Source organism: Coregonus lavaretus (assembly GCF_964263955.1).
Source record: "Coregonus lavaretus genome assembly, chromosome: 4".
In the NCBI taxonomy this organism is placed as follows: Eukaryota; Metazoa; Chordata; class Actinopteri; order Salmoniformes; family Salmonidae; genus Coregonus; species Coregonus lavaretus.
Genome location: NC_139991.1, coordinates 72337852 through 72359427, shown reverse-complemented (window position 1 = coordinate 72359427; position 21576 = coordinate 72337852). Strand labels below are relative to the sequence as shown.

The following is a 21576-nucleotide window of genomic DNA, read 5'->3' as shown; positions in this document are numbered from 1 at the left end:
TTTGTAGTAATGTTCGAGTCACTCAAATATCACATGAATACTCATTAGACATGGCAAAATGTGTAGAATTGCAAGAAAATTAGCTTTAAAACGGCAACATTTTCTCTGCACCACATTATAAATGTATAGAATTGCAGGAAATAAGCTTGGGGGTGCCTAAATGAAAAAGTTTGGGAACCCCTGCCCTAGACCGTCAGGGTTCAGTGTTAGGACTGGGCTTCATCTGCACGCTGTCATCTCCTGAGCCGATGCAACGCGATGCAGGGGAGGATAACAGGAAGCAGCTCCATTCCTCTGGTATGGTAATTGTCTTGTGCTCTTTGACTTTTAGATCACCACTCTCTTCTTTTTTCTGTGTGTGTGTGTGTCTTTTGTTCACACACAAACACACCCTCTTTCTCTTTACGTCTGAGTCCTTGCAGTGCTTTTCTGTAATCCCCTGTGTTTCTCCTCCACTCCCCTTACTCCAGGACGATGATGGGCTGAGCAGACTGCTGCCGGGTCATATGATGATGGGCTGAGCAGACTGCTGCCGGGTCATATGATGATGGGCTGAGCAGACTGCTGCCGGGTCATATGATGATGGGCTGAGCAGACTGCTGCCGGGTCATATGATGATGGGCTGAGCAGACTGCTGCCGGGTCATATGATGATGGGCTGAGCAGACTGCTGCCGGGTCATATGATGATGGGCTGAGCAGACTGCTGCCGGGTCATATGATGATGGGCTGAGCAGACTGCTGCCGGGTCATATGATGATGGGCTGAGCAGACTGCTGCCGGGTCATATGATGATGGGCTGAGCAGACTGCTGCCGGGCCACATGATGATGGGCTGAGCAGACAATGCTGCCGGGTCATATGATGATTTTTTATTTTTTTTATTTTTTTATTTCACCTTTATTTAACCAGGTAAACCAGTTGAGAACAAATTCTCATTTACAACTGCGACCTGGCCAAGATAAAGCAAAGCAGTGCGATAAAAACAACAACACAGAGTTACATATGGGGTAAAACAAAACAAAGTCAAAAATACAACAGAAATACATATAATATACAGTGTGTGCAAATTTAGCAAGTTATGGAGGTAAGGCAATAAAATAGGCTATAGTGCAAAATAATTACAATTAGTATTAACACTGGAATGGATGGGCTGAGCAGACTGCTGCCGGGTCATATGATGATGGGCTGAGCAGACTGCTGCCGGGCCACATGATGATGGGCTGAGCAGACTGCTGCCGGGTCATATGATGATGGGCTGAGCAGACTGCTGCCGGGTCATATGATGATGGGCTGAGCAGACTGCTGCCGGGCCATATGATGATGGGCTGAGCAGACTGCTGCCGGGTCATATGATGATGGGCTGAGCAGACTGCTGCCGGGTCATATGATGATGGGCTGAGCAGACTGCTGCCGGGTCATATGATGATGGGCTGAGCAGACTGCTGCCGGGTCATATGATGATGGGCTGAGCAGACTGCTGCCGGGTCATATGATGATGGGCTGAGCAGACTGTGCTGCCGGGTCATATGATGATGGGCTGAGCAGACTGCTGCCGGGTCATATGATGATGGGCTGAGCAGACTGCTGCCGGGTCATATGATGAATGGTGAGCAGACTGCTGCCGGGTCATATGATGAATGGTGAACAGACAGTGCTGCCGGGTCATATGATGAATGGTGAGCAGACTGTGCTGCCGGGTCATATGATGAATGGTGAGCAGACAGTGCTGCCGGGTCATATGATGAATGGTGAACAGACAGTGCTGCCGGGTCATGTGATGAATGGTGAGCAGACTGTGCTGCCGGGTCATATGATGAATGGTATAAAGAAAATAAACCATGTGAGAGGGGCCCACCGTATGGAGGAGGCACAGTTAACCCAGGCCAGGATAGGGCCTCAGATGATATACAAAGGAAAGCGGGAAAAACCAGACACATATTTTTCTTCGCTGGTCTCAATATTTATTACTGTTGATTTGTCATACCTGAACTATTTTTCTATCAATCAGTAAAAAGTAGGCCTAATAAAAACCATTTGCTCTGAAAGCGTCTTGTGATCCAGTCAACAGTCCTTTATTTGTGGTTCTTGTTATGTCAGTGGCCCTGATCAAGACACATGACACAAGTACGTGAAATGTCAGAAAACAGAGAACAAAGTCGTACGTAAGAGATGTTGAATACACTGAACAAAAATATAAACGCAACATGTAAAGTGTTGGCCCCATGGCTTATAAAATCCATGGCTTAAAAACAAAGGTGTCATTGTACGCTGATGATTCATGTTTTCTTTTAAATCCACAAATTGAATCCCTCCACAGCCTCATAGAGGATCTAGATACATTTTCTAACCTCTCTGGATTACAACCAAATTATGATAAATGTACTATATTACGTATTGGATCACTAAAAAAATACAATTTTACATTACCATGTAGTTTACCAATAAAATGGTCTGATGGTGATGTGGATATACTCGGAATACATAATAAATGATCTCACTCCAATAAAGTTTAATAGAAAGTTAGCAAAAATAGATAAGATCTTGCTACCATGGAAAGGTAAATACCTGTCAATTTGTGGAAAAATCACCCTGATTAACTCTTTAGTATTATCCCAGTTTACCTATTTGCTTATGGTCTTGCCTACGCCTAGCGAAAAAAATATTCAATTTTATTTGGAACGGCAAGCTAGACAAAATTAAACGGGCCTATTTATATAATGAATATGAATTCGGAGGACAGAAATGATTAAATATTAAAGCATTAGACCTATCACTAAAAGCTTCAGTCATACAAAAGTTATACTTAAATCCGAACTGGTTCTCCAGCAAATTAGTAAAATTCTCACCCAATGTTCAAGAATGGCCTTTTTCCCTTTATTCAGATTACAACCTCTCACTTTCAGTTATTTGAAAAGGAAATCATCTCCCAAATATCACTATTTCTAAAACAAGCCATAGAAAGTTGGTTGCAATATCAATTTAATCCTCCAGAAACGACAGAACAAATAATGGAACAAATATTGTGGTTAATCTCAAATATACTAATTGATAAAAAGAATTTTTTTTTTTGACAAAATGTTTTAAAAAGGTATAATCTTCGTAAATGATATCATCGGTAGGACTGGTGGAGTTATGTCGCACATGCAGCTAACAAAAACATATGGAAATGTCTGCTCTACCCAAAATTACAACCAAATAATTGCAGCATTACCGCAAAAATGAAAGAGGAAAGTGGAAGGGGGAAAAAGTAAGGAACTTGTCTGTCGGCCCTGCATTAAAGAACATAATTTGTTAAAGAAAATTGTGATAAATAAAAAAGTATACCAGTTTCATTTAAGGACCAAAGGATTGACAGCTGTCCCATATAGATTGCAAAATAGTTGGGAAGAGATTTTTGACGTACCGATTCCGTGGCATAGTGTGAACTGATACGCAAAACGACGTCGGATTCAAAACTTATACTTTTTCAATTTAAATTATTATATAAAATTCTTGCTACCAATAGAATGTTATTTATATGGGGGATACAATCTTCCCAGCTCTGCAGATTTTGCTGCGAAGAGACAGAATCATTAGATCATTTGTTTTGGTACTGTCCATTTGTAGCTTGTTTTTGGACACAGGTCCAGGAATGACTAAAGAATTGCAATATTTACCTGGAGCTGACCCTGCAGATAGCACTACTGGGTGATCTGAAAAGTCATAGTCAATCGATCAATAATATAATAATAGCAAAAATGTTTATTTTCAATTCACAAACTGTAGAAACAATAAGAATAGAAAGGTTCAGAACTTTTGTAAAACATCACAGTACAGTTGAAAAAGATATGGCAAATAGAAATCCAATATGGATGGTGTTAAGAGATAGATGGGTGGTGTTGAAGGATGGGACTAATAACAACCAACAACAACAAGATACAGTGGGGGAAAAAAGTATTTAGTCAGCCACCAATTGTGCAAGTTCTCCCACTTAAAAAGATGAGAGGCCTGTAATGTTCATCATAGGTACACGTCAACTATGACAGACAAATTGAGAAAAAGAAATCCAGAAAATCACATTGTAGGATTTTTAATGAATTTATTTGCAAATTATGGTGGAAAATAAGTATTTGGTCACCTACAAACAAGCAAGATTTCTGGCTCTCATAGACCTGTAACTTCTTCTTTAAGAGGCTCCTCTGTCCTCCACTCGTTACCTGTATTAATGGCACCTGTTTGAACTTGTTATCAGTATAAACACCTGTCCACAACCTCAAACAGTCACACTCCAAACTCCACTATGGCCAAGACCAAAGAGCTGTCAAAGGACACCAGAAACAAAATTGTAGACCTGCACCAGGCTGGGAAGACTGAATCTGCAATAGGTAAGCAGCTTGGTTTGAAGAAATCAACTGTGGGAGCAATTATTAGGAAATGGAAGACATACAAGACCACTGATAATCTCCCTCGATCTGGGGCTCCACACAAGATCTCACCCCGTGGGGTCAAAATGATCACAAGAACGGTGAGCAGAAATCCCAGAACCACACGGGGGGACCTAGTGAATGACCTGCAGAGAGCTGGGACCAAAGTAACAAAGCCTACCATCAGTAACACACTACGCCGCCAGGGACTCAAATCCTGCAGTGGCAGACGTGTCCCCCTGCTTAAGCCAGTACATGTCCAGGCCCGTCTGAAGTTTGCTAGAGTGCATTTGGATGATCCAGAAGAGGATTGGGAGAATGTCATATGGTCAGATGAAACCAAAATATAACTTTTTGGTAAAAACTCAACTCGTCGTGTTTGGAGGACAAAGAATGCTGAGTTGCATCCAAAGAACACCATACCTACTGTGAAGCATGGGGGTGGAAACATCATGCTTTGGGGCTGTTTTTCTGCAAAGGGACCAGGACGACTGATCCGTGTAAAGGAAAGAATGAATGGGGCCATGTATTGTGAGATTTTGAGTGAAAACCTCTTTCCATCAGCAAGGGCATTGAAGATTAAACGTGGCTGGGTCTTTCAGCATGACAATGATCCCAAACACACCGCCCGGGCAACGAAGGAGTGGCTTCGTAAGAAGCATTTCAAGGTCCTGGAGTGGCCTAGCCAGTCTCCAGATCTCAACCCCATAGAAAATCTTTGGAGGGAGTTGAAAGTCTGTGTTGCCCAGCGACAGCCCCAAAACATCACTGCTCTAGAGGAGATCTGCATGGAGGAATGGGCCAAAATACCAGCAACAGTGTGTGAAAACCTTGTGAAGACTTACAGAAAACGTTTGACCTGTGTCATTGCCAACAAAGGGTATATAACAAAGTATTGAGAAACTTTTGTTATTGACCAAATACTTATTTTCCACCATAATTTGCAAATAAATTCATTACAAATCCTACAATGTGATATTTTTTTCTCATTTTGTCTGTCATAGTTGACGTGTACCTATGATGAAAATTACAGGCCTCTCTCATCTTTTTAAGTGGGAGAACTTGCACAATTGGTGGCTGACTAAATACTTTTTCCCCCACTGTAACTAATGTAAAGCATACTGTGTCCATAATAAGTATATAGGTTATAGGTTGAGAGCTTTTGTGAAAGAGCACAGTTAGAAAGATATGGCATATAGAAGCAAACCGGATGGACATCATGAAAATGATCGAAGAGGTTGAGGGTAGAGGAAGTTCAGGAGTAAAAACAAACAAAATATAATTATTGTAAAATTGACTGTGTCCATAAAATGTAGTAGAGGCCTAAGCATTGTTGTTCACTAGTCTACTCCAATTAGGGAAGGAGTGGTGGGGTTGGAAAGTAATAAAGGGAAATATATTTTGTTTTTAATTTTAAAAAATGTTGGCCCCATGTTTCATGAGCTGAAATAAAAGATACCAGAAATGTTCCATACGCACTAAAAGCTTATTTCTCTCAAATGTTGTGCACAAATGTGTTTACACATTCCACCCACCTGACGTGTGTCATATCAAGAAGCTGATTAAACAGCATGATCATTACACAGGTGCAGCTTGTGCTGGGTACAATAAAAGGACACTCTAAAATGTGCAGTTTTGTCACACAACACAATGCCACAGATTACTCAAGTTTTGAGGGAGCGTGCAATTGGCATGCTGACTGCAGGAATGTCCACCAGAGCTGTTGCCAAATAATTGAGTGTTCATTTCTCTACAACCCGCCTCCAACGTAGTTTTAGAGAATGTGTCAGTACGTCCAACCGGCCTCACAACCACAGACCACATGTAACCATGCCAGCCCAGGACCTCCACATCCAGCTTCTTCACTTACGTGATCGTGTGAGACCAGCCACCAGGACAGCTGATGAAACTGTGGGTTTGCACAACCGAAGAATTTCTGCACAAACTGTCAGAAACCGTCTCATGGAAGCTCATCTGCGTGCTCGTTGTCCTCACCACGGTCTTGACCTGACTGCAGTTTGGCATCGTAACCAACTTCAGTGGGCAAATGCTCACCTTCGATGGCTACTGGCATGCTGGTGAAGTGTGCTCTTCACGGATGAATACCGGTTTCAACTGTACCGGGCAGATGGCAGACAGCGTGTATGGCATTGTGTGGGCGAGCAGTTTGCTGATGTCAACGTTGTGAACAGAGTGCCCCGTGGTGGCGGTGGGGTTATGGTATGGGCAGGCATAAGCTACGGACAACGAACACAATTGCATTTTATCGTGGGCAATTTGAATGCACAGAGATACCGGGACGAGATCCTGAGGCCCATTGTCGTGCCATTCATCCACCGCCATCACCTCATGTTTCAGCATGATATTGCACATGTAGTGTGAATCAGTTACAGAATAATCGCCTTGTAGTCCCACCTTCCACTAGGCTAGTCAGACAGGGAAAACGCCTGCCTGTGCTGCTTTGTAGTCCCACCTTCCACTTGGCTTGAAAAATAAGTCTCAATAGCCTCACTTTGTTGTTAGATCAACCAATATTTCAGGGGTCGGTGCACAAGCTCAAGCACCACTCACATGGATTCGGTTTAGTGTTGGTGGTAGAATGGTGACTTGAGTTTGTATGAATTGGAGCCAGTATTATTGTTTGGATTCAAGTGTGTAGAAAGATCTCATGGTGATGTTGCAAAACTGGTGGTTTTTGGGCGCTGTGAATCCCCTCTCATAGCTGGTATACAAAACGTGTGCCTCTTCTCTTGTTCACATCTTGGAGTAAAAAGCACTTATTTAGGATGCCTGTGGATGTTTAGTTTTATTTGGCTTGAAAATATCTTTGTTATTTTGTGGCATAAACCCACAGGGAGGGACACATTTAGAGACATTCTTCACATGCAAAGTATTCAGCTAAAAACAATTTCACTGCAATTAAATCCCCTCATGTGTTTCTCAAGCAAGCGGAGTGCCATAACCAGATTTCATTTTGATGAAGGGAGAGGCATACTTCGTGTTTGCTGGGGTAGTATACAGGTTGTCATGGTGACAAGAACTTCCTCATCTTGGGTAGTTCTTCCTTTAGATGTCAGAGGAAACAAATGTGAAAGTATCATGATTACTGTACTGAACTAGTCATGTGTTCTAGCACCTCCACCCTTCCTTTTCTGTAATGAAACCAGAAACCAAACCGAATGATTCGTAAGCCCTCAGGTTGCGTCCCAAATGGCACCCTATTCCCTCTATAGTGTACTACTTTTGACCAGGACCCATAGGACCCTGGTCAAAAGTAGTGCACTAAATAAGGAATAAGGTACCATTTGGGACGTAGCCCCAATTCCTCTGTTGCGATGCAGTAAATAACTTGGAGTGAGCAAGCTGTGTTGAGTACGGTTCCAATGGCTCACTGGGTTAGAGCACGGTGCTGGCAACATTAGGCTTGTGGGTTAAACTGTAGAGCACAGTGCTGGCAACATTAGGCTTGTGGGTTAAACTGTAGAGCACAGTGCTGGCAACATTAGGCTTGTGGGTTAAACTGTAGAGCACAGTGCTGGCAACATTAGGCTTGTGGGTTAAACTGTAGAGCACAGTGCTGGCAACATTAGGCTTGTGGGTTAAACTGTAGAGCACAGTGCTGGCAACATTAGGCTTGTGGGTTAAACTGTAGAGCACAGTGCTGGCAACATTAGGCTTGTGGGTTAAACTGTAGAGCACAGTGCTGGCAACATTAGGCTTGTGGGTTAAACTGTAGAGCACAGTGCTGGCAACATTAGGCTTGTGGGTTAAACTGTAGAGCTCGTGTCAAACTCATTCCACGGAGGGCCGAGTGTCTGCGGGTTTTTGCTCTACCCTTGTACTTGATTGATGAATTAAGGTCACTAATTAGTAAGGAACTCCTCTTACCTGGTTGCCTAGGTCTTAATTGAAAGGAAAAACCAAGAACCTGCAGACAATGGGCCCTCCGTGAAATGAGTTCTACAGCGCAGTGCTGGCAACATTAGGCTTGTGGGTTGATATCCCGCATAGGCCATGTACAGTAATGAGTGAAAACGCTGTCAATGTTGACAAGTTGTAAGTCGATTTTGATAAAACCGCCCCTTCTACATGTGTTTTATGAACCAGAGTCAACTGAGTGTCAGCGGGTTTTAGTGACTGTGACGTGGTTTATCTGTCAATCAATGTAGCATAGCAAAACGGTGATGTAAGAAGAGTATCGTGTTGGAGGAGTTTTGAGAAAGCAGGGGTGGAGACGTGCTGGTATCAGACTATTATGATTTTAAATGATTTAATGTTCTCCCACATGCAGACATAAACGCTGCTAAGCATTAAGTGATCCTCCCCGTTTGTGAACAATGAGAATAGTCATTTCATCCCCGCAAGTTAAATTCAAATGAAATATTAATAACGTTTAGTTAGTCAATTTGACAGCTCTATAGTGCAGCTCAAACGGTGCTAGCGAGAGCGCTCCACTGAAAAATGTACCGCTAAGCAGAATAAATGAAATTGCATAATATTCTTGATTTAAGAACTTGAACTTAATCTTCAAATTTAAGTTAATCTTGCAGTTTAAAAAGCTGTTGTGGAACAATCTGAATTTTTACATTTAAGTCATTTAGCAGATGCTCTTATCCAGAGCGACTTACAAATTGGTGCATTCATTTCCACTAGCATCCACCTGGTCCTATAGCTTTTGTGGAAAAAATGTGAACTCTGTTGGTTCTAGTAACTTCTACTCTGTTGGCTCTAGTAACTTCTACTCTGTTGGCTCTAGTAACTTCTACTCTGTTGGATCTAGTAACTTCTACTCTGTTGGCTCTAGTAACTTCTACTCTGTTGGCTCTAGTAACTTCTACTCTGTTGGCTCTAGTAACTTCTACTCTGTTGGCTCTAGTAACTTCTACTCTGTTGGCTCTAGTAACTTCTACTCTGTTGGCTCTAGTAACTTCTACTCTGTTCTACTCTGTTGACTCTAGTAACTTCTACTCTGTTCTACTCTGTTGGCTCTAGTAACTTCTACTCTGTTGGCTCTAGTAACTTCTACTCTGTTGGCTCTAGTAACTTCTACTCTGTTGGCTCTAGTAACTTCTACTCTGTTGGCTCTAGTAACTTCTACTCTGTTGGCTCTAGTAACTTCTACTCTGTTGGCTCTAGTAACTTCTACTCTGTTGGCTCTAGTAACTTCTACTCTGTTGGCTCTAGTAACTTCTACTCTGTTCTACTCTGTTGACTCTAGTAACTTCTACTCTGTTGGCTCTAGTAACTTCTACTCTGTTGGCTCTAGTAACTTCTACTCTGTTGGCTCTAGTAACTTCTACTCTGTTGGCTCTAGTAACTTCTACTCTGTTCTACTCTGTTGACTCTAGTAACTTCTACTCTGTTGGCTCTAGTAACTTCTACTCTGTTGGCTCTAGTAACTTCTACTCTGTTGGCTCTAGTAACTTCTACTCTGTTGGCTCTAGTAACTTCTACTCTGTTGGCTCTAGTAACTTCTACTCTTTTAGCTCTAGTAACTTCTACTCTGTTAGTTTTAGTAACTTCTACTCTGTTGGCTCTAGTAACTTCTACTCTGTTGGCTCTAGTAACTTTTACTCTGTTGGCTCTAGTAAATTCTACTCTGTTGGCTCTAGTAACTTCTACTCTGTTGGCTCTAGTAACTTCTACTCTGTTGGCTCTAGTAACTTCTACTCTGTTGGCTCTAGTAACTTCTACTCTGTTCTACTCTGTTGGCTCTAGTAACTTCTACTCTGTTCTACTCTGTTGGCTCTAGTAACTTTTACTCTGTTGGCTCTAGTAAATTCTACTCTGTTGGCTCTAGTAACTTCTACTCTGTTGGCTCTAGTAACTTCTACTCTGTTGGCTCTAGTAACTTCTACTCTGTTCTACTCTGTTGACTCTAGTAACTTCTACTCTGTTCTACTCTGTTGGCTCTAGTAACTTCTACTCTGTTCTACTCTGTTGGCTCTAGTAACTTCTACTCTGTTGGCTCTAGTAACTTCTACTCTGTTGGCTCTAGTAACTTCTATAATAATAATAATAATAATAATATGCCATTTAGCAGACGCTTTTATCCAAAGCGACTTACAGTCATGCGTGCATACATTTTTGTGTATGGGTGGTCCCGGGGATCGAACCCACTACCTTGGCGTTACAAGCGCCGTGCTCTACCAGCTGAGCTACAGAGGACCACGTAGTAACTTCTACTCTTTTAGCTCTAGTAACTTCTACTCTGTTAGTTCTAGTAACTTCTACTCTTTTGGCTCTAGTAACTTCTACTATGTTGGCTCTAGTAACTTCTACTCTGTTGGCTCTAGTAACTTCTACTCTGTTGGTTCTAGCAACTGCTACTGTTTTTTCAACATAACCTTGCATATGTCTCAAATGGCACCCTATTCCCTATATAGTGCACTACTTTTGACCAGAGCCATATAGGCTCTATGGGCCCTGGTCCAAAGTATTGCACTACACAGGGAATAGAGTGCCATTTGAGACACAGACCCCTGATCCTCCATTGTCCCAGATGGAAGAGGCCTCCAGGACGTCTAATGAGACGAGAGTGAGACCATGGATGGGCGAGACGACAGTGAGTCATTTCTGGGAAATCTCTCTGCAGCTGTTTTTGGACACACCCTTGGGAGACACCGCTGGCTTGGTCTGCCTGTGGTCACAGACAGTGACGGAGAGACAATCATTGGCAGAGTAGAGGAGGCATTCAAGTTCTTCATGCACCTTAAAATGACCTATGAAGTTGAACTCAAACAGCACATTCCCATGCTGGTTTCCCCTTGTGGTGTTTAAATGGTCAATCACCAGAGAGTGGTCAGCTTACTTTATCTGTCTCTGAATGCTTAAACTGGGGTTTGTTTGTCTTTATTGAGAATGTAATGGTTTAAAGGTCCGTCATTTGCTTTATTGGACTATGAGCTTGTTTTTTTCTTTAAAGCTCTATGTTTGAGGGTTTTCATGCAATAGGCCTAGGCCTACATTTTAGTGCAACGCAGATTGAGGTTCTTGATTTCATTCTCATTCAAATGAAAGGTTCATTTATTTTTGATCTTACAAAATGTTGCAACCTTAACTTGAATTGATAGAATTGAGGAACATCCAACCCAACGTCACAGATGAGTTGGTTCTGTAATTGCAGTGCTTTCTCATTTTCAGACTAAATGACATGATTTCAATGCTCAGTAAAAGCCTTCTAAAAGCTGATTATACACTGGCTGTATGCAAATGGTTTATTTTATCTCTATCTTGATCCTAGGAGGATCAACTGTGTATTTTTGTTATTGCCTGTTTGGCTGAAATAAGGGTTATTGTGGTCGAGAAATGGTTTCTGTGTTTTCTTTACTAGTTTAGACCTGTATAAGAGGCTTTACTGCTTTAAAATTTAGGTTTGTTTTGGTATGACTCGTCAGACAACATGCAGTCGATTAAAATGACGAATAGTTTATTGTCCATGTTAATCCCACAGATGGATAACGCCAAACCATATATCATTAACATAATCATTAACATGAATTAGATATAGTTGGGCAAGTCGGATGGATGAGCAGATTGAAGTGTTAATTTCAGCATCCGTCTTTAATTACTTCTGTTCTTACACTCCTTGCCTGTTCCGCTGAAGGGGAAGTTGTGCTGCAACTCGCGGGGAGGCAGGATGTTATAACTTTCTCTGTTTGATGTGTCTATGGTTTCAATGTACGGGACCAGAGATACTGTATAATGACGAGGTGGTCTTGTTTCCGCCCTAACAATGGGAGTCGTTGTCCCAAAGGCGGGCGGACTGTATATGGTGGACCGATTTTGACGGGAGTGAACCGTCTCGCTTCGCCTCTTGCTCTCTGACGGGACTCTCTTCTTTCGGTACTCGCTATCTAGATGCAATGGTTTGTGGGAAATGCCTCCACATTTCAGCCTAGTAGGAGATGAGCCTAGATTCAACAAAGCAAAATTATTTTCTTATTCGCTGAACACGTATTGTGCGCGGTACTAATACAGCATGAGCAGCACTCCATACATTTGGACTGGAATCCACGCGGATAACTTTCCGTAGTCGTTTTAAAGCAACGTATTCAGAGTTAATTGTTGGATATCTGCACAATATCGCAGCGCAGCAGGTAAAAAAGTTTTTTTGTTGGTGAAACGCTGACACGGTGGTGAATTGAATTTCAACTTGCGATGAGACTACTTAGTGCTATTTACTCACATGAAAGACAAAACCAACAGTTCACTAAATGTGACGTATAACCAAAGGGACACAGGAATGTTTGGACGGTAAGTTTATCCATGGCACTGTTACTAGTTGGCAAGTAGGCTACACTGTTGTCTTTTTAGGAGGGTGGAGCGTAGGAGGATCCGTTTGAGAGAGAGAGAGGGATTTTCAACAGGTTTCTTCTCTTAGTAATGTCTAATTTCTCACTTCACGGGAACAACTATGGCTGTGTTTAGACGGGCAGCACAATTCTGATCTTGTTCCACTTAATCGGTGTTTTGTCCAATCACATCACATCTTTTCACATCAGATTTTTTTCTCAGAACTGATCTGGTTGGTCAAAAGACCAATTATTGAAAAAATATCAGAATTGGGCTGGCTGTCTAAACGCAGCCTATGTAACGTTCAAAACGGAGCTCTTTTGGTTGTCTTTCTTTCAGCGCTTAGAATCATGACATATATTGGTCATTTAGTGAATAGCCTTTCAAAATAACACTTTCGTTATTACCCTGGAATTGCGTGACAGTCAGAACGAAGCACGTGATTCCCAAACCAGCTTTCTATGTTTGTCATTGTCTTCAATTAAACAATGTTTCAATTAAACTATACGTTTAAATCAAACAATACGTGCAGTTCATGGTTGCATTTATGCACAACTATTTTAATTATTTGCTTAAGAGTCACACCAATTGTTTTGCTCCACGTCTGGGATATCGCATTCATCACCTGTCATCCACTGTCAATTTAGTGTTTTCCTCTGTCACTGTACTAATGCCATGGATGCTTTGGCTAAAATAGTCATACATTCAAGCTTTTGATTTATCTTTTGTAGACTTTTGTCTGCTTATTTCCTGTTAACATTTTAACTGTCTTCACGATAAGCTCTTCCTGCTACTATTTTGTAATATGCTATTTGCATATATCATGTTGCCAGATCTTTTGTCTCACAAATACTCTAAAAAGTCCAGGTGACTGAGAAGCTATATTGAAAAGGCCCTATAGTATTTGTGTGTTTATCTGGCTATATCAACTGGACTGTATGTGCTTATGCTGGGCTATCCTAAGGCATTAATGCCAGACATTCTTTGATGTATTGCATTGGATTTGCAAAGGATACCTGGCATAGCTTGTCGCTTAGATAACTCCTTGAGGGATGAGTCAGTGAAGCAATGTCCAATTCGAAGAAACAAGTTTGTAGTCCATGTCTAGCGATACAGTTGAATAAGAATGATAAGGTGATTTCCTAGGAACAATATTATATATCGTTATAACCGTATAACCCATCTGGCAGCTGTACAATGCATGAAGCTGAATCTGCCTTGGCTTTCACTTACAGTTGTGCCACACAGTGGTAGAAATCTAGAATAGCATCCTTAAAACTCTCACTCACTCGTGGAGAACCTTTTTGTGTATGAGTTGAAGCGTGCTTTTTCAGGGCACATGCTTATGGGATCAGTAATGTGCTAGGTCCACTGCTATACTCGGAGGAGAGGAGAGCTGACTAAATGGGCCAACCGTCCGAGCAACATCCCAGTCAGTAACACCCCAGGCTGGTGCCGAGAAAACACTGGTTCATAGGGAATGGAACAAGCCTACATTTACTTAGCAACAGTTGTAGGCATATTTGTTCAGGAAGAAAAATGAGAAGTGTTTGAGTTATAAGATGACAGAGTGTACTGGACTCATGAGCAAGTTCACTTTATTTTCTGTCATGGCCGTAATGTATTTTCAGTAGGCTTTTTGAAATTAAATAATTGAAACCAAGGGCATGCATGCACAGTACAGTAAATACCATGATTAGCAGTGACACTGTTCCTTAGTGCAAACAGCCAAATTGTGTTTTGGGTGGCATCTTAAGGATTAGGCTCAGGCAGGCAGCAGAAAGTATTTTCACTAATTGTTTCCCTCAAATACATCTGGGTTATTTTACATTCCGTTTAGTGCCAGACCCACAATCCAAAACTCACTGTAAACTCCCTAATGAAAAATCACAGCTCTACAAAATACTGCCGTTTGTATAGCTTTATTATAGTTTTGGTTGGTGCATAGCTCGAGAAATGGGAAAACAAATGTGGGTCAGTGAATTGGCTGGACAACTTCCCAGTTATTGACTGTATAAAAACAATATTTTTTTAAATTACTTGGGCCTACTCAACCGACAGTTATTGAAACAAAGGCTATTTTTTGGGTCTAGATTAACAGTTTACTTTTGCGTGTGACTACCATTTGCTCAGTTAAATGCAGAACTATGAAAAACTTGGTTTTGTCTAACCTTCAATAGTGAATTTTCCTTTGTCTTAGATTGCTCCACTGACCCAGGAATGTGAATTCTTCACTGGGGCTGTGGTGCTGGAATTGAAACCGTTCCCTATTTTCACAGTATACAGTTCCTTCAGAAAGTGCTCACACCCTTTTACTTATTCCACGTTGTTACAGCCTAAATTTAAAATAGAATAAAGAACGTTATGTTAAAGTGGAAATATTCTTTTTTTAGAACATTTTAGAAATGAATAAAAAAAATGTAAAGATGAAATGTCATGAGTCAATAAGTATTCAACATCTTTGTTATGGCAAGCCTAAAATAAGTTCAGGAGTAAGAATGTGCTTAACAAATTTCATTAAGTTGCATGGACTCATTCCGTTTTCAATAATAGTCGTTAACATTATTTTTTGAGGAACTACCCTATCTCTGTACCCCACACATACAATTATCTGTAAGGTCCCTCAATCAAGTAGTGAATCTAAAGCACAGATTCAATCACAAACACCAGGGAGGTATTCCAATGCCTCGCAAAGGGCACCGATTGGTAGATGTGTGTAAAAAAAAAAAAAAAAGTTGACATTGAATATCCCTTTGAGCATGGTGAAGTTATTAATTACACTTTGGATGCTATATCAATACACTCAGTCACTATAAAGATACAAGCGTCCTTCCTAAATCAGTTGCCGGAGAGGAAGGAAACCGCTCAGGGATTTCACCATGAGGCCAGTGGGGACTTTAAAACAGTTACAGAGTTGAATGGCTGGGATAGGAGAACTGAGGATGGATCAACAACATTGTAGTTACTCTACAATACTAACCTAAATGACAGTGGAAAAACATGAAGCCTGTACAGAACAAAAATATTCCAAAACATACAAAGTGTTATGTTTAGGGCAAATCCAATACAACTCATCACTGAGTACCACGCTTCATATTTTCAAACATGGTGGTGGCTGCATCATGTTATGGGTCTGCTTGTCATCGGCAAGGACGAGGGAGTTTTTTGGGTGGACAAAAATAAATGGAATACAGCTATAAGCACAGGCAAAATCCTGGAGGAAAACCTGGTTCTGTCTGCTTTACACCAGACACTGGGAGACAAATTCACCTTTCAGCAGGATAATAACCTAAAACACAAGGACAAATCTACACTGGAGTTGGTTACCAAGACGACAGTGAATGTTCCTGAGTGGCCTAGTTAGTTTTGACTTAAATTGGCTTGAAAATCTATGGCAAGACTTGAAAATGGCCGTCAAGCAATGATCAGCAATCAACTTGACCGAGCTTGAAGAATTTAAAAAAGAATAATGGGCAAATGTTGTACAATCCAGGTGTGCAAAGCTCTTAAGAGACTTACCCAGAAAGACTCACAGATGTAATCGCTGCCAAAGGTGATTATAACATGTGTTGACTCAGAGGGTTGAATACTTATGTAAATGAATTTCATTTTCAATAAATAAGCTAATATTTCTAAACGTTTTCACTTTATCATTATGGGGTATTGTGTGTGTGTGTAGATGGGTGAGGGGGAAAATATATTTAATCCATTTTGAATTCAGGCTGTAACACAAAAAAATGTGGAATCAATCAAGGGGTATGAATACTTTCTGAAGGCACTAACTTCTGCCTGAAGAACTCAAAAATACCTTTTATTTGTATTTTAACCTAGCACCATTTCACAGATAAATACAAGTTGTTGCCTTGCATAAAATAATGCTGCATAGCAACGTGTGTTTTGAGGATGAGTCAGAGGATGGTGTCAAAGTGGAGCGCGTCTCCACATCCCTCCCCCACTACTTAGTACACTATATAGGAAATAGGGTTCCATTTGGGACGCAACCCATGTGTATCCGTCCAACTCTTTAGCCCTGGGGCCTCTGGCTCTGCCAGAGAGCTTTCCAAGTATAACACTGCCGTGGGTGGAGCGCCTGTCTGTCGGATCCAGTACACATCTCACTCTGAGAAAATATCCATCCAAATTAGAATATTAGGCTCTGGCCAAGCTCCACCCTTTAGTCTCCCAGGATCACTGGCCAAGCTCCACCCTTTAGTCTCCCAGGATCACTGGCCAAGCTCCACCCTTTAGTCTCCCAGGATCACTGGCCAAGCTCCACCCTTTAGTCTCCCAGGATCACTGGCCAAGCTCCACCCTTTAGTCTCCCAGCATCACTGGCCAAGCTCCACCCTTTAGTCTCCCAGCATCACTGGCCAAGCTCCACCCTTTAGTCTCCCAGCATCACTGGCCAAGCTCCACCCTTTAGTCTCCCAGCATCACTGGCCAAGCTCCACCCTTTAGTCTCCCAGCATCACTGGCCAAGCTCCACCCTTTAGTCTCCCAGCATCACTGGCCAAGCTCCACCCTTTAGTCTCCCAGCATCACTGGCCAAGCTCCACCCTTTAGTCTCCCAGCATCACATCTTCCTGCTCTTATTGTGGCTGCTGTGAAAAAGTCATCCATCCAGGTGGTAATGGGTATGATGCGTGTCATCCGTCCACGTGGTAATAGGTATGATGCGTGTCATCCGTCCACGTGGTAATAGGTATGATGCGTGTCATCCGTCCACGTGGTAATAGGTATGATGCGTGTCATCCAACCAGGTGGTAATAGGTATGATGCGTGTCATCCGTCCACGTGGTAATAGGTATGATGCGTGTCATCCGTCCACGTGGTAATGGGTATGATGAGTGTCATCCGTCCACGTGGTAATAGGTATGATGCGTGTCATCCATCCACGTGGTAATAGGTATGATGCGTGTCATCCATCCACGTGGTAATAGGTATGATGCGTGTCATCCATCCACGTGGTAATAGGTATGATGCGTGTCATCCATCCACGTGGTAATAGGTATGATGCGTGTCATCCAACCAGGTGGTAATAGGTATGATGCGTGTCATCCGTCCACGTGGTAATAGGTATGATGCGTGTCATCCAACCAGGTGGTAATGGGTATGATGCGTGTCATCCGTCCACGTGGTAATAGGTATGATGCGTGTCATCCGTCCACGTGGTAATAGGTATGATGCGTGTCATCCAACCAGGTGGTAATAGGTATGATGCGTGTCATCCAACCAGGTGGTAATGGGTATGATGCGTGTCATCCATCCACGTGGTAATAGGTATGATGCGTGTCATCCATCCACGTGGTAATAGGTATGATGCGTGTAATCCGTCCAGGTGGTAATAGGTATGATGCGTGTCATCCGTCCAGGTGGTAATGGGTATGATGCGTGTCATCCGTCCAGGTGGTAATGGGTATGATGCTTGTCATCCATCCAGGTGGTAATGGGTATGATGCGTGTCATCCGTCCAGGTGGTAATGGGTATGATGCTTGTCATCCATCCAGGTGGTAATGGGTATGATGCGTGTCATCCGTCCAGGTGGTAATGGGTATGATGCGTGTCATCCGTCCAGGTGGTAATGGGTATGATGCGTGTCATCCGTCCAGGTGGTAATGGGTATGATGCTTGTCATCCATCCAGGTGGTAATGGGTATGATGCGTGTCATCCGTCCAGGTGGTAATGGGTATGATGCGTGTCATCCATCCAGGTGGTAATGGGTATGATGCGTGTCATCCGTCCACGTGGTAATAGGTATGATGCGTGTCATCCGTCCACGTGGTAATAGGTATGATGCGTGTCATCCAACCAGGTGGTAATAGGTATGATGCGTGTCATCCAACCAGGTGGTAATGGGTATGATGCGTGTCATCCATCCACGTGGTAATAGGTATGATGCGTGTCATCCATCCACGTGGTAATAGGTATGATGCGTGTCATCCGTCCAGGTGGTAATGGGTATGATGCGTGTCATCCGTCCAGGTGGTAATGGGTATGATGCTTGTCATCCATCCAGGTGGTAATGGGTATGATGCGTGTCATCCGTCCAGGTGGTAATGGGTATGATGCTTGTCATCCATCCAGGTGGTAATGGGTATGATGCGTGTCATCCGTCCAGGTGGTAATGGGTATGATGCGTGTCATCCGTCCAGGTGGTAATGGGTATGATGCGTGTCATCCGTCCAGGTGGTAATGGGTATGATGCTTGTCATCCATCCAGGTGGTAATGGGTATGATGCGTGTCATCCGTCCAGGTGGTAATGGGTATGATGCGTGTCATCCGTCCAGGTGGTAATGGGTATGATGCTTGTCATCCGTCCAGGTGGTAATGGGTATGATGCTTGTCATCCGTCCAGGTGGTAATGGGTATGATGCGTGTCATCCGTCCAGGTGGTAATGGGTATGATGCGTGTCATCCGTCCAGGTGGTAATGGGTATGATGCTTGTCATCCATCCAGGTGGTAATGGGTATGATGCGTGTCATCCATCCAGGTGGTAATGGGTATGATGCGTGTCATCCGTCCAGGTGGTAATGGGTATGATGCGTGTCATCCGTCCAGGTGGTAATGGGTATGATGCTTGTCATCCATCCAGGTGGTAATGGGTATGATACGCAGACACACACAGCACTAGACGGTTTATTTGTTCAGCAAATTTTCCAAGTATTAAACCCACTTCTTTTAGGTTTTTAGAGCAGTGAGTGGTAGTAAAATGATAGGGGATAAAACACAGGCATGTTGACGTAGGGAAATGGGATTCAAATGGGAAACACTGTCAAACAGTGGCCTTCTCTAGTCCTGCCTGATGTTCAGTATGCAAACGTTGTGGAACGTTACATTTCTAAATCTCATGAATAGAGCTGACATGATTCCTTAGAAAGGCATGATACATTACATATCATAAACCTATTTCACATGCTGTTCCCTACTGAATGCGTCTCTGGATGAACAGGGCCATTTAGTTTGACTTGTTTAGCGCTCTCTTCCACACATCCCTTTTTGCAGTGATTTAATTGCGATAGTAGTACAGAGTAATATCTAAACATAAACATATAGGTGAATGTGGTAGAAATGGAGGCTATTGTGCTGCTGTGTGCTTGTACGATCAACAGGTGGCAGTGCAGTATAAACTATTGGTCTTCCTCTTTTAGCTAGTAGAGTGTTGTAGAGCCCACTGTATCCCTTAACTGGCCGTGTTGTTTCCATTTCCAAGCACAGTCGTGATATTGCTCCATGTTTTCCACTCTCTTGTTAAGCACATAAGTATTGAAGTTGTCCTAAGTTCCTAGTATAGTAGGTCTAATGGAAATAGACAGTTTCAACTCCATTACTGGATATTACGCTCCAATCTCAGTGGGATTTAGACCTGAGAGTGACGCAGTACATTTTCTTACTACCAATGAACCAACTTACTGTAGGCCAACATTTGCACAGAAGTTAGGAACTCAAGTTGTTACTCAACTCTACAGTTTTGCTCGAAATTAACAGCGTTATTTAGCGGTTGTCCTTGTGCAACATCAAATCACTTTCCAGTCATCATCGTTCATCACTCCGCCCGAGCAGCACATATTCACCCTAGATGGTACAGCCTAATTGCTACTGGCACTGCCGGGCCTGTGGGAGTACTCCCTAATGGCTGGTTCTAGCTGGTCCTTGTCTTTCCCTCTCCTCTGTGTTGAGAGTGGATCCACCTTGTTCTGTCTGTGAGGCAGCAGAACCTGCTCCTCTGATGCCATTACAGGGTTCAGATGATGCGTACTGCATATACCCAATTACGTCATCTCAACTCGCTGATGGTATGTCTGTCTAGTTTGAGGATTTTTTTCCCCCCTTGATGCCCACTCAGGGTGATTTTATTTTGTAATTTTTAATTGTTGGACTGTCTGGTTAGGTGTAAGGTGGATTCCTTTCTTAGTCTAGTTACAGGTCGTCATTGTAAATAAGAAATTGTTCTAAATTGACAGGCTGGCCTCGTTTGAAAGACAATCTGCTGTGTTTAGCCTAGCAGTATGTAGGAAGTACACTAAGTGTTTGTACTTGGCTTCATTACTTTTCTGTCACTTCTAATGTTAAGTCAATGCTAATAATGCCACCACCAACCTGTCTTTATTTCACTGATCAGCTTCATGTGCAGCCATTATCTTCCTAGCAGGTAAAAGCTTCATGTGCAGCCATTATCTTCCTAGCAGGTAAAAGCTTCATGTGCAGCCATTATCTTCCTAGCAGGTAAAAGCTTCATGTGCAGCCATTATCTTCCTAGCAGGTAAAAGCTTCATGTGCAGCCATTATCTTCCTAGCAGGTAAAAGCTTCATGTGCAGCCATTATCTTCCTAGCAGGTAAAAGCTTCATGTGCAGCCATTATCTTCCTAGCATGTAAAAGCTTCATGTGCAGCCATTATCTTCCTAGCAGGTAAAAGCTTAATGTGCAGCCATTATCTTCCTAGCAGGTAAAAGCTTCATGTGCAGCCATTATCTTCCTAGCAGGTAAAAGCTTAATGTGCAGCCATTATCTTCCTAGCAGGTAAAAGCTTCATGTGCAGCCATTATCTTCCTAGCAGGTAAAAGCTTCATGTGCAGCCATTATCTTCCTAGCAGGTAAAAGCTTAATGTGCAGCCATTATCTTCCTAGCAGGTAAAAGCTTCATGTGCAGCCATTATCTTCCTAGCAGGTAAAAGCAATTGACATCGTCAGGAATGAAAGGCAAACTACAAATAAGCACTTGACTCCCAGGCTCCACTGTCAGTGCAATCTGATTTCTCTTCAAGGAGTTTAATTTAAACGTTTCAAAAGACTGTCAGGCAGAAGAGCTTCTGGATTGACAAGCACAGAACGCTGGCTGTGATGTCCCAGCTGGCTGTGATGTCCCAGCTGGCTG

At 42.5% G+C, this 21576-nt stretch overlaps 1 protein-coding gene across 4 annotated transcripts in view; it reads left to right on the top strand.

Moving 5' to 3' along the window:
• Nucleotides 1-21576, top strand: part of psd3l (pleckstrin and Sec7 domain containing 3, like) — a gene marked incomplete at its 5' end in the record, with an annotated part of 152560 nt that overhangs the window by 40330 nt on the left and 90654 nt on the right. Inside the window, one exon of one of the 4 annotated variants that reach the window (XM_084158988.1) lies at nt 12258-12659. The exons of the other annotated variants lie outside the window; for them this stretch is intronic. Within the exon in view, the coding sequence (XP_084015114.1) occupies nt 12592-12659 (68 nt within the window). Of the gene's footprint in view, nt 1-12257; nt 12660-21576 lie in introns of those variants that run through there. 4 annotated transcript variants of the gene reach the window in all.